The sequence below is a fragment of the Lactuca virosa genome, chromosome 2 (genome assembly GCF_052849685.1).
Source record: "Lactuca virosa cultivar CGN04683 chromosome 2, Lactuca_virosa_CGN04683_v6, whole genome shotgun sequence".
NCBI lineage: Eukaryota > Viridiplantae > Streptophyta > Magnoliopsida > Asterales > Asteraceae > Lactuca > Lactuca virosa.
In genome coordinates this window covers 293,867,867-293,882,181 of record NC_136427.1, presented here as the reverse complement: position 1 = coordinate 293,882,181, position 14,315 = coordinate 293,867,867, and the positions used below count along the sequence as shown (strand labels likewise).

Genomic DNA, 14,315 nt, shown 5'->3' with positions numbered 1-14,315 from the left:
ATCAAGGGTATGAGTGGCCGCAATGAAGGCCATAAGGACCCTTAAATAGGGCACATGCCCAAAGATTTAGGGTTTTTGTCCACAGCGCGGACTCGTCGAGTCGACTCCCCGACTCGTCGACTCCATTCATTAATCCGAGTCATCAGTCGCGTTCCTACTCGACGAGTTTAGGCGTCTACTCATCGAGTCCCTCTTCTCTTCCCAAAAACAAATATTAAATTATGATACCTGGGAATCCGGATGTTATAGTGATTATATCACATTAGAACACGAACGAAGGTATCCTTCGTGATAGAGTATGACTCAAAGAGACCTGAGTCTAACCGTTACATCATACGATGAGAGGTCATTAGAACATGACCCATCAGTCTGTTAAGGTAGTCGAAGTAAGGTTAAGTCTATTCTAGACAGAGCAGGACCTCCAATAGAGATCAAATTTAGAAGGAAGAGTAGGTGTAAGATTAAGCACCGTCAACATTATAAGAGTTAGAAACTCATTAGAAGGACATAAGAGTTACAATTATCACCTAGGATGGAAGAGTAATGTTCCGAATCATTATATAATCCATGTTTTGTTGATGATTTCGGGATGTAATCATCCTAAGGGGGGGGGGGGGTAATGGTAACACCCGCAAATTCAGGCTACATATAATAAGTAATAGTTATCAGATTTAAATCCTTGAATACGATAATTTATAGTCGTGCGCGCTGCAGACTATATAATACAAGTTTTGTATTAAGTGAAAAGAAAACAGAAAAAATCAGCTGAATCGTACGTAAATCGTAAAAATAAGTGTTCAAATATATATATATATATATATATATATATATATATATAATATCTTGAAAGTATACGTCGACGTGATCCCGAAAATATAAATTTCGTAGAAATCCGAGTTCATATGAAGGAGATATGAATTTTATAAGATATAAAAATCAACTTCGTAATTAAAAATTATTAACGTCAATAGGTACGAAGAGAATAGTTGACTTTTGGTTAAAGTCACCAAAATGAAAATCGTAGTACTCTTAAAAATATGAATTTTGGTAAAAGGAACACCAAAATCGGAGTCCATACAAGAAAGTTATGATTTTTGTAAAATCATTAAATCATATAACAATAAGGGCTAAAAATAAATTCAGAATTAGCCGATGGAGTGTAAAGGAAAGTTGTAGATCTCGTCGATAGATTTCTGGGGATATAAAGAATGTCAAAAACGGAGTTCGTATGAAGAAGTTGCGGAATTTACAAAATCTGCTTTTTGCACCGCACACTTCTAGAAGGTGATAATGTGGACCACGGAGAGTCTGACACGTGGCACAAAGCAGATGGGGAGATGTAGCCTTAAAATGTGCGACGTACACCCCAAATTTGGCTGTAAATAGAGCCTCAGCCCTCATTCGAAATTCACACCTATGTAATTCATTCCTCTCAAGTTTCTCTTGATTTTTGCCTACTTTCCCTTAAGTTTTCTGCATTTTGGCAAAGCCCTGTAACCCCTATGTTCCCAACGCTTAGTGGATATCCAGTAGAAGCCCTGCCAATGCAATTTCCAGACTTTTGTCTAGGAAATCTTTGTAAGGTAAACTACACACATCCCTATTTTAGTGTAATTTATATTTATAGTCATAGACGTTGTTATGAATCTATAAATAAGATTTATCAGCAATTTCATGTCATTATACTGATTGATCTACTTACAGGAGAAGTGTCTAAATGGTCACGTTGGTTTGGTTGTTGGATTTCAAAAAAGCTATTATGGCGAAATGGTCCTGCCTCCCAACTATCATGTCTGATTGATCATTACTTTATAGATCTTGATGTAGACATTGAGATTAGTAAGGAATCTAGATTATAATTATTATAGTCGCCGAGATTATGAAACTAAACTAAGACTTAGTGTTATACATTAGGTCATTGAAAGTGCTAAGGCGAGGTTCTGCCCGAATTCCGAGGCATCCACTTTTATTAGGTGAGTCATAGTTACTTTCTGCTTAGACGTAGATACAAAGTATTCTAAATGCTTAATTGCTATGTGTGTTGTCTTTTTTGTGTTTAACGTAGTTGTGCAATATGATTGTTACTTGATTAAATCATATATTTATCATACTTAATAATATGATTAGGTAATAAAGGGTTGTGCGAAATAACAAGTGAGAGGTTGTGATATGACTGTGTGAGATAGTGGTTATGATAAGTTAGTAAAAGTCGTGTGAAATAATGAGTCATGTCTCCCGTGTCTATCCCAAGTATTTTTGTACTGTCTTACTTAACCAAAATACTATTGTATTGTCGTGCCTGCTGTGATTATTTAAAGTACTAATGTACTGCCGTGTTGACGTGTTTACCTAAAATATTATCATATTGTCGTGTCTAATCACCTAGTAATTTTAGTTGTCTTCTGATAAAGATCGTTTAAGAAAGATCCCTCGAGATTATCATATTAGGATTAGTAAGTGAGAATAAAGGAAGTGAGATAATTGGATTATTTAAATGTTTAATAAGGGTATATACAAAATTCACCGATATTCTTTTAACATGTGGAACGCACTAGTATTCACCTAGTTATAAATATAACCATTTTTTTATGAATATGAACTAAATTTGATCTATTAATGTGGTTCTTGTTCTCATTTCTATTTTTATATATTTTAATTCTTTATTGTTTTTTCAAGCTGAATTTTTAATGAATATGAACACTATGAATTTGCTACGACTGGAAGTATTATATATATGTTATATTAATTTTTCTATCGTGTAATATACGTGTTTGTAACATAGTTCCATAAATAAATAATTGTGAATAAAGAAGAGTGTAATGTACGTGTTTGTAACATAAATAATAGACGCCCTACTGCTCGATAGTCAATAATACACTTTATACAATTCCGTAGGTGATAGATACAAATTTAACACGCTCCAAATTAAAAGAAGCTAAAAAGATTGACTAAGTTTTGATTTTCATCAGCTTCAACTCTAGCTTCAACTCTTGCTATACGGATAAAGTTATTAATAATGATTACAATTACATGGCTTAAAATGATTTGAGGGCATTGCTTAGGATTGGGGTTACCTACTAAGGTCAACAAAGTTGACCATCGAACCAAAAAAGAACATAATAAATAAATGAGTACACTTTATATTACATCTTTTGACCTTATTTAATTTCTCTCTTCTGCTGTTATCTTCCTCCTCAATCCTCTATATATTATGTGTTTGTTGTTCATCCTTCAAAGTCCAAAGATATATACAATCATCTCTTCCCCTCTTTCCTTTCTCTTTCTCTCTTTTTTATATATACACACCCACGTGTATTCGAGTTTCCGTTAAGATCAAGCATTGCATATTAATTAGCTTAGCGTATGTCCTTATCAATTCCTTTATCTTTATATAAAATGGCGCCTTGTTCATTTCCTGACATATGGAGTTGGATTCAAAACCTACCACCACTTGCACAATGGCAAACAAACACCAAATCCATATGCATTATTTCATCTCACCCTTCTCTCGAACTCTCCATTTCAAAAACCCTACTTTACTCTCCTTCCTTCTCAATCTCCATTCGTTTGAATTACAAGTCACCCATCTCTCTTTGGACCTCTAAACCACTAAAATCCGCCATTAACAAGACCTTGCTTAATGAAGTCACCATCTCCAAACTCTTGATGAATATCATCAAAGATATCATCAACTACACCCCCGCCAAACCCACCAAATCTTTCCTAAAACTCCCAGAACCCAACTCGATTCACGACCTCAAGCACATCTTCAATTTCGTTTTCTTGTCGCTAGCTTTCATAGTATCGATTTACGAAGCTCCCCGAGATATCAGGGGAGATTGCATAAACACGCTTAAAGATCCATTCACAAGTTCGTGGGCAAGGGAATCGTCTAAAAGATTGATGAGGTTAATGGGGTCGAATACAGAAGAAGAATGGATGAGGTCCATGAATCTTGCGATCACAAACTGGATGACAGAGCTACGAGAAAAGCATCATGTCTGGAAAGCACCATCACCGATGTATTCATCCGCGACTTCGGGATTAGGGTTATGGAAACTTCAGTTGTATTGTCCAGTGATTGCTATGGAGATTGAGGAGTGTAATAGTCCCGGTCCTCCTGGAGTAGAAGATCAAAAGCTTGGATTTTCGTTGAATTATCATCAGGTTGAAGGGGTGATCCAGTTGAATCATCAAGTTGTTGTTCGAGAGAAATGGATTGATGTTTCAGTTAGCATCGACAACGTAAGGTATGGAAAAAGGTCTCCTTTTTTTTTTTTAATAAATTTATTGGTGTTTTTATTTGATTAATCAGCTATTTATTTCCTTTTAAAATCTTGAAAAAGGGATCATAATAACATAATTCGTTTGGCCTTCTATTTCTTTTAAACGGACTGGGCTTTTATATAATTTCTTTTAAATTTTGCTTTTGATTTGTAATTTTGTTAGATAGCTTTACACGATGAGAAAATGTAAAATTATTTAACAACTTGTAAGGGTAAACAGATTAATATAAACATTAATTGATAAAAATATTATTGAACAATGTGACATAAATTTCTAAGTTTAATACTAGAAAAAAGAAGTGGTAAATTGATATGATGAGCTTAACTGGTTTGTTTACATTGCTTGAAAGAAAAGGACACTATTGGCATTACGATTAGATTTGTTGTCAAGCAATATATCGCCATCTACCAACACTTTTTGCAATCATATATAACCTTTGAATACTTTCTTGAATAAAGATTCTCCCTAAAAATCAATTATAATATGAATGATCTTTTCATTTATAACACGGAATACTTTTTATTCATATATACTAATTGTTGTTGATCTGTATATAATCTTTCAAAACACACGTTGTTGTTGTTGTTGTTGTTGTGAGATTTTCCAACTCTGGTAACAACTATTTTTGTAATATATTAACGTATTTTACTATAATTATCGATTTATCCATAGAAATCATATATTAATAATGTATTAGTTTCAAACATGTGGTGCACGTGGTACTTGTTTGACACTAAAAAAAGTTAATAGTATACAATTAAAGAAGGATTAAGGATTTACACTGACTTTTTTTTCTCAAAAAATTGATATTTTAATCAGGTGTGATGTGATAAGACTCGTGAACGATATTCTCCTGAAAGAGTGTGGAGCAGGAATCGAAGAGAAGCACTTTCCATCGCGCATATCCCTACAACTCACTCCCACCATCCAAACCAACGTCTTAAGCGTCTCTGTTAGCAGATCATCTGAAAACCCTGCAAGAGAAATCGGCATCGAGAGATCCATCGAAGGCACATTCGAGCCACCAAATCCTGTCATCGGAATATCCGTTTCCGCCGGTGAAACCGTCATCACCAACCTCAAGCCATGGAAATTCGAACAATCGGTCTACGGCTATAGCGGATCTTTCAATTGGTTCCTTCACGATAGCGTTAATGGACGAGAGGTTTTCTCATCGAAACCTTCAAAGGTTGCGTTGATTCATCCGAAATCTTGGTTCAGAAATCGATATTCGAGCGTTTACCGGCCGTTTACGAGGCAAGGAGGGGTTATTTTCGCCGGCGATGAGTATGGAGAAAGTGTGTTGTGGAGGGTGGGAAGAGATGCGATTGGGCAAACGATGGAATGGGAAGTGAAAGGATCGATTTTGTTGACTTATTGGCCCAACAAGTACAAGACGTTTTATACTGAAACGAGAAGGTTGGAGTTTAGTGAGACTCTTCATCTTAAACTAGCTTGATTTTGAAAACAAAATTTAGAAATTGTGTATACACATATAGGTTTTTGGTTGAAATAAATTGTTTATCTTATAATTCTAGTTAGGTTATTCTCGAGAATATTTGAATTTTTAACTAAAAAGTAAATAAAATTGATTTTTTTTTATTTCTTGTAACATTTAGTTTTACTGTATTTAACGCATAACATATTGGTTGAATCCATTTAATAAGGTGTTATAATACCATTGAATAATGGATTTAGGGGATGTTAGATAACCTACTAATTCAGAATCAGTAGCATTTACTATCTTTGATACAACCTTTTAATTAATTTTCTTTTTGAACGGCCATGTTAGTACTTGCCTGAGATTGAACCCAAAACTTTCTGGTTAGAAACTGAACGGCCATGTTAGTACTTGCCTGAGATTGAACCCAAAACTTTCTGGTTAGAAACTCCTAGTTAGACTGGAGGGTATGGGAGGGATGTTTCCCTCACTTTCTTTTCCCTCACCTAAAACCCAAGGAATAGGTGGGAAGCTTCCCTCACTATTTTTTTATTTTTTTAAAAAAATATATTTCATATATATATTATACTCATTTTGTAAAGAATTAAAAACCATGAATTTTGATATATTTTTTTAGTAGGTATATAATTTTATAAATATTAAAAAAGATAATAAAAAAAACTGTCCAATAGCATGAGGAGAGAGAGTGCGGCACCCCCTCCCCCCACCTCTTTCCCGCGGGTTGCTCCCCTCACCCAATGGATGGTGTTCCAGTGAGAGGGAAGCTTCCCTCTCCCATTTCCCGCTTCCATTAAACACCTTATTAGCAAAGTAGGCTAGCCCTAACTTGTACCTTTTAATTAAATACTAATAAAAGCTAGAGTAAATTATACGAATGTTACATGTAGTTTGGGGTAGTCAAGCTCTCTACTTTTTCTTTTTTAGCTTGGACCATTTGTTTTTGTTTTGTGGTTAGTCCATGCCAAAGTAGAATATACTATATTTTCTATTTCTTTTTCAACTTTTTATTATTTAAATCATTATTAATATTATTATTAAAAAAAGGGTCCCACAACCATTCTCTTTCCATTATCCTTCCCCAAACCGTATCATCATCTGTCCCTACGCTAGAGTCGTCAGAAATTAGAGCTGGCAACAATCGACCCAACCCAAAATTAGCGGGTTGGGTTGAGATTTTCAACCCATTTAACTTAAATGGGTCAACCCGTCTAACACATTTAATTAAATAGGTTGGGTTGGGTAAAATTATCAAACCGTTTTCAACCCGTCAACCCATTTAACTTTAATATATATATTTAATTAAATATTATTTGAATATTATCATATATTAATCAAAGTTTTAATTTGTAAATTATAATGTTCCATTATTATTATCTATGCTTAATAAAATTCAATCCTAATTTTCATCATTCTTTTAGTGTCGATAATACCGGTCACTCTTTAAAATCATTGTGAAACTAAACATTTTTTATGTTATTTAAACAATTTATTTGTATTTGTGAATTAGGATTGTGCTTTTGTCATAATTATGAAGTTTTATTTACGTTTTATAAATTAGGTGATATAATATTTAAATATATAATTTATTTAATTGATTTTAAATGGGTTAACCTAAGTTTAGCCCATTTATTTAATAGGTTGGGTCGGGAACTATATAAACAGATCAACCCGCTGACAACCCATTTATCTAAAAGGTTGGGTTGGGTTGAAAATATCAACCCTTTTAAATAAACAGTTTAGGTTGGGTTGAAAATTTCAACCCAATTATTAAATGGGTTGAACCCAAACCCAACCCAGACCGACCCATTGCCACCTCTATCAGAAATACATTGTTAAAAAATGTTGCATACGACATCCCCCCATCACTCTACTCCCTTCCTTCACTTTTGTAGACGAAATCAATTACCTAGGGTTCAAATCTAGAAAAATAAAACAGAGAAGATCCCAAAAAAAAGGCCTAGACAAATTGAATCAAAACACCAAGAAGAATCGCAGATCGTAAACAGAAGGGCGTAAGGAGAATCAGTTTTCATAAACCCGTTTGGAAATAAGAATAATCGATTGAATGTGGAGGGCCTCGAGGCAAGGGACTGGGTGAGACCTTTGCTACACGCCGACAAGGGTCGCCCAAATCCTCCCTGATTTGTAGATCTATTACATGTCATCTCTCCTGGTATGTAGATCTGATACACAACAAAGGCAAAGAGGAACGAAGGCAGGTGTTGTTTCTGACAGCGAAGATGGTTTTCTACGATGAAGGCGACAAAGGTGCTTATCAATGGCTATATGGGGATGAAAGATTATTGTCATTGATGTTCTTAAATGAAGATGATAACTGAGAGATATCTTACATAAAAGATTGACGGGTGGGGAAAGAGGTGGGGTATAGAGTAGGTAGGAGGTCTGGCAATGGAGCGGTTTTAAAGTGAATCGAATTTGATCCAAATCCTCTTAACAAATTTCAAAATCTAATCCAAACCCGCTCCATAAACCGAAAGATTTTGAATAATCAAACTTATGCCCTTATCCACTGGATCAACAAATATTCAAACCCACCTTGTAACATGTATGTTTGTTGAATAATGAAACACATTTTACTTAATTCTTAAAATAAATTTTCTTAAATAAAAAAATGTCTTCTGTAGCAACTTTCGATTGATTTCTGACTGTCGATTGTAGTGATAACGAATAACAATTGCACAATTTATTTCGGTTGATAAATGATTTTATTTATTTATAAATGGAATTGGAAATTGCTTGATGAAATATAAATGGAATGACATCATAATTCTAGACAGAAGACTGGAAGTCTAGAACTCGACTCCTCGAGTACTAGGTAAAAACGGTTTGGCCTTTAGTCTTTGCACTTTGGATTTTCGATTGGAATTAAAACTAAATGTTAAGCAATATATAATATAAATTTATAATTCTAAAATTCATACGGGATGTGTTATAAACGGACCGGATCGGTGATGATCCATACCCGCCCTTTTAATAAAAGAGTTAGCGGGTAGGGTCGTTAATGGGTAAACAAATCAAAAACTACGCTCCAAACTAGGGATGACCTTTTTAATTGAAAAACCGAATCGGGACCGTAACCGATTGGAACCGAATAGTGGGATTTGGCCCAGTTTTGGTTCTTAGTTTATGACTTTTTCGGTTTCGGTTCCGAACACCTTCTTAGATAGCACATTTCTTAGTAGAATCGAAACCGAACCAGTTGGAACCGAATAGTGGTATTCGGTTCGATTTTTGGTTCTTAGTTTATGGTTTATTCGGTTTTTGTTTTTTTTTTTTTTGTACCGGTTCGATTCCGGACTGATTTACATGCCTACTCCAAACCCATATAATTCTTACATGTTTGGATCATATTGTGGTCAAAACTTGCTCTATTGTCAGGTCTAGGTGGGACCAAGTTGGTTGAGTGATATTATAAAATATTATAAGAAACAATTAAATCAAAATAGAAATAGAAAAATACAATATAGTTTTGTCAATTCTGTAGGGACTAAACGCTAAATAAAACCAAACTATAGGGATTATCCGAGTTAAAAAAAATTAAGGACTAAACACACATGCTATCCTAAACCATAGGGACCGTTTGTGTAATTTAAAAACTCATATTTTTCTAACTTTTAAAAGGTTGGAATCATTTATCCCTAAATTGTTCAAAATTTTCAAATAACACCTTAGACGAGTGAGGTTGGTATAACGGGTTTTTAAGGGTTGATCACTTTTATGACTAAAGACAAAGTAAATGTAATAGTGATCATCTTTTAAACATTGATCACAAATTGATCATTTTACTTTGTGAAATATATATCTTTTACAAAATACTTGATCTATGGTTTTATTGTAAAATCATTAAAAATATCGTGACTCTTTAATGTCATTTTGAGAAAAAAAAAATTGATTTCAGTTGATAAAAGCAATTTTGCAATAGAAAATTATTCTATAAATTATATATTTATTTAATGATAAATATTCAAAGCTGATAATTTTAAAAATTTTTTGTTTTAGGTTATTAGCCCTTTTTAATTTTGTAATTAGCTATTAAATATTATTAGTAGAAAAATAATATGATTAAAAAAGCAATTTAACTTGTTGTACATAGGAATGTAAACGAATCGAATAATCTCAAACAAAGACTTGTGTATGTTTGTTCATTTAAGTTTAACCAACAAATGAACTGACACAAACACATTAAGGTACAATTTTTTTTTTTTTTTATGTTCGTTTAAAAGATTGTTGTTTTCATGATCGTTCAATTTTGTTTATAATGTATACGAATATAAATTCTATACACACAATTAAATAATTAGACCTGATTTGATGTATATGTTTAAACCTATTCTATAAATGGTAACAGTTTAAGTTTTTTATAATATGTTTACATATATGAACCAAATAAAATTTTTATTGAGAGAAACTTCACCAGAATACTTTTTTTTGCTTCATGTGTAAAAAGATAATAATCATTCTAGAGAATGAGCATGACTCATTTATGAGGGTCCAAGTCCACATTTTACATTGCCTTTGTAAGCTGTAGCCCGTAGCCATTGCTCTAAACTCTAAAGATTACCACATGCGTTTCTAATTACATTGTATTTATTATTTTGGTAGAGCCACGTATGTATACAAGAACTGAATATTAGAATATCAAAGTAAATATAAATCAAAACTCTTGTTCCATTTATATTTACTCATAATAAAGTCGTATAATAAATGTATATAATGTTCTTACAATGGAACATAATGTAATAATATTGTTTACAACATTCGCTTATTTTTCGCTGTGGTTTCCTCCTGATTGGTAAACTTTGATTAATGAAATACTCGTGTATGGCAAAATTGCAATAACAGCATCTCCTACCAACAAAAGCCCATCACTTTCACGGATACTATGAGCTAAAAATTGATTCATCTTATCATAAAATAGTAAAATACAGGCGCATTAGGCACCCAAAGTTGAATACCGAATACAAAATATTTAATCAAATGCACATACATCACAACAATGGTCTGCTAAGGGTCAAATAATAATCGAGTGTCAAAAAAGGGACACATTTTTGTAAAATTGTTTGTAGATAAATGGTCTCAAGTCCTAGGAGTGTACATAAAAAGTACTAAAAAGATTTTATAAAAAAAAAAAAAAAAAAAAAAAAAAAAAAAAAAACACATAACATTGTTTCACAAAACCCTTTTCATCTAAAAACTCTTTGCATATCCACTTGTTTCATTTGCAACCGTTTCCCACACACTAGCCATCTTCTCTGCATACCCTGCCTGTTATCATCAATACAATGTACTTTCTGTCAAATAATTTGTACTTTATAACCCCCCCCCCCCCCCCCCCCAACAAAAAAACAATATTCTTTCTGATTTACTTAATATGCACATAATGACTTAATACGTTAAGCCAAAAAAACTTGGCTTAAGGTATTAAGACACTAACCCTTAGGATTAGATAAGTTACAAAATGGATACCTGGTTAACAACAAATCCTTTCAACATGCCAAAGAAGTCATCATGTCTTTCTTTGTCAAGTCTGTTAAGCTCATTCTTATTATTCTCCTGTAAAACACAATTGATAAGAAATTTCAATTTTGGTAATTGTGTTGTTAGTAATGATTAATGAAATACCTTTATCCGTTCATATTCTCTAATTGCACAATTTTTAGCTTCATCAGTAACCCTCATGGTTTCTTTCAACTCCTCAAGTTTTCTAACTCTTGACCTGTCACCACCAAATATCTTGGAAGCAGCTGCTTCAAGCTTCTCAATCCTGGAATTTAAATTTGAAAGCTCTGAAAGAAGAGTCTGAACTGTCAACAAAGCATTTGATCGATCTGCATATGCATTGTTCACAGCTAACATTACTCCAAGATATTCATGAAGCTTATCCTGCAAAAAACAACAGAGGCCAAGTTTGAACATAGCTGAAAGATTAAAGAAGCAGATAAGGAATGTAGCAGATACCAAATGTTTGACAGTTTGTGCGTTCAACTCCCGATATAATCTGCTGGCTTTAACAGCAGATGTAGCTACGTTTTTCATATCTGCAGCTCTCACTTTTTGGGAGTTGAACATGGCTTCCTCCGATTCAAATTTGGTGAGTTTCACAAATGCCAGCCCTAATTGCCCCAGGGTCTCTCCAATATCTTGTTGAGCTTTAACAAGAGACTCGGCCTGGAGTTCCACAAGATGAAACGAGAATATGATGAAATCTGTTTTCTACATCAAACTAGATCCTCTAATGGTGAGCCAAAGGGAATTAGAAGGAGAAACGACAGACCTGCTGAGATACGTTACTCAACTCCAGCTCGAAGTCCTGCAGTTTCTTCTTCTTCTCCAAAAACTCCTTATCCTCTTCAACCACCGGTGGCTTCGTTTCACCCCAGTCATTTGTAACCGACTGCCTCAACTCCTTGAAAATCCTCAACAAATCCCTCCCTCCTTTCGCCGGCTGTGAGACCTCGTTGGGATCAACAGCTGCAGACACAACGGACTCCCCAAACAATTGCTTGGGCAGCTTCACTGCCCCATCAAGCATCCTTGACGCTACATCCGTTGTCTTCATCAATGGCAGCTTTCCTTGCACCTGAAGAAACACTCTCAATTCCTCACTTCTCCTTATCACCGGATGCGCAGCTAGCTTTCTCAAGTATTTCTCCAAAGCCATTCTCCTCTGCTCAACAAACTCTTGCTTTTGCATAACTTGGCTCTCAACGACACTTTTATCGGGCCTCAACGGGATAAAAAACCCTCGGTATGAATCCGATAACCGGTCTGATAACGTCACAACGTCTTTAAACCGTCGCCGGACGCTAAACTCGGTTCCGTTAAACTCCGGTAGATTTGTCCACGTGGTAATCAAGTAGGTCACAAAGGTGTTTCCGCCGGGAACAAGGGAATTTTTTAGATCTTGGTCCTTCTGCGGATCCGTAACGGAAATCTTCAAGTAATCGGAACTGGAAGACGGAGAAGACGTGGACACAACACCGTGACCGTTAATTTGCTTGCCGTGGTCACCGTCGAACGATCTGAATACCGCATCCGCATAAGAAGGGGGTTCAAGGAACGAATTGAACGCGTTAGGGCTTTTGTGGGTGGACGGCGAAGATAACAAAGGATCATCATCGTCGGTGGTCGGTATTTCCGCAAACGGCAAGGATGAAGAGAGAGGATGGTGATGTTGACTACCATCTCCATTTGCACCGCCGTTGGATCTGGATGACGAATTGTTATCGTTATTATTATTATTATTATCGTCGTCGTCAAGAACAAGAGACTCCATTTCTTCGCGAGATGCATAGAGTTGGGCTTCTTCGAAGCCCTGATTCTCGGATCCCATCATCGATTTATCGGAATCCTCAATTGATCGGAGAAAAAAAATACAAAATCAGGATATCGATATTGAGAACAATTTGATTTGAGTTATACTATCTCATATCGATGAAGTTTGATTTAGATGCGAGGGTGGAGATTTAAGTTTGACGGCCAGTATTCGTGGCGGAGATCAGCGGCGGAGCTGCTTGTTTCCGGAGTTCACACTTTACACGGCAAGGATGAAGTTATCGAGTGAGTCGTATTTCTTTCCTTTTTTTCTTTATTAATTGTTTTATATTTATATTAATTAATTTTCATTTTCATTTTCATTTAATGTTATGAGTAGCCAAGTAGGAGACTTGGGCCCACCCTTATCTTGCCTTCTAAACGTGAACTACTACGAATAAAATAAAAAGGAATAATGAATTTCATCTCTAGTTTTCCAACAAATTTAGATTTAGGCCGAACGTTTAATTTATTGCAAAGATGATCCCTACATAATTTTTTTAAAACATATTTAGGCTCTGTTTGATTTGGTGTTGATTAGATCCGGTCAAGATAGTTGATTTGCATCTGATGGGGTCGGTACCTCTGACTCGGTCTACAAAATTGGCTTACTCAGTCCAATAAAATATTAATGTTGATTGAGACTGGAACTTTATTCCCCTAATTTGCCTTTCTCCTCCGACTTACCATGTGTTCCTTCTTTGCCCACCTCAGACATATGCGCCTCCCACCTCCATATGTGTCACTCTTCCCTCCTTCGACTAACGTCAATGTCTATGTGTGTGCTAGGGTTGACAGAATACGTTGTCACCATATTCCTCATTTCCCTGATAAACAGCAACATGTCCATCTTCTTTCTATTCTTCCTAATTCCATCTTCGATATTCAATATTCAACATGGATTTTGTGTGTTTGCTATCGATTGTTTCAAAATTGGGCTTCATTTAATGAATCTTCGTTTGAGAAAGTCTAGATTCTTTGCCTTTGATGTTGATTCTCCATCCACATAAGTGATATATAATCATGGCGACACCAAAGGATATAGAAGTGATGTGTGATTAATAACCATTCATTCCTTTTAGCGTAAACATCTATATTTAATTGTTATGCTTTACTTCATTTTGACTTGTTTGGTTAAATCTTTTGGATGAAATGACACAGAGAAAACCATTGCTCTCAGTTGTTTAATTCAGCCAATTGTTAAAAGTTGTTACCAAAATTAAACATTATT

General features: G+C 34.8%; 2 protein-coding genes across 2 annotated transcripts; one reads left to right on the top strand and one right to left on the bottom strand.

The window, feature by feature from the left end:
- The first annotated feature begins 3,229 nt into the window (after positions 1 to 3,229).
- LOC145161434 (uncharacterized) lies at positions 3,230 to 5,888 on the top strand. Its single transcript, XM_079080945.1, has 2 exons — positions 3,230 to 4,250; positions 5,107 to 5,888. The coding sequence occupies exons 1-2, from the start codon at positions 3,364 to 3,366 to the stop codon at positions 5,744 to 5,746; spliced, it is 1,527 nt and encodes a 508-aa protein (XP_078937071.1). The 5' UTR covers positions 3,230 to 3,363; the 3' UTR covers positions 5,747 to 5,888.
- A 4,879-nt stretch (positions 5,889 to 10,767) lies between these two features.
- Positions 10,768 to 13,362, bottom strand: LOC145161432 (sorting nexin 2A-like). The gene is made up of 5 exons (XM_079080944.1): positions 12,045 to 13,362; positions 11,729 to 11,938; positions 11,393 to 11,653; positions 11,237 to 11,323; positions 10,768 to 11,035 (listed from the first exon to the last, which is right to left on the bottom strand). Exons 1-5 carry the CDS (start codon positions 13,104 to 13,106, stop codon positions 10,958 to 10,960), a joined length of 1,698 nt encoding a protein of 565 aa, XP_078937070.1. The 5' UTR covers positions 13,107 to 13,362; the 3' UTR covers positions 10,768 to 10,957.
- Positions 13,363 to 14,315: the final 953 nt, after the last annotated feature.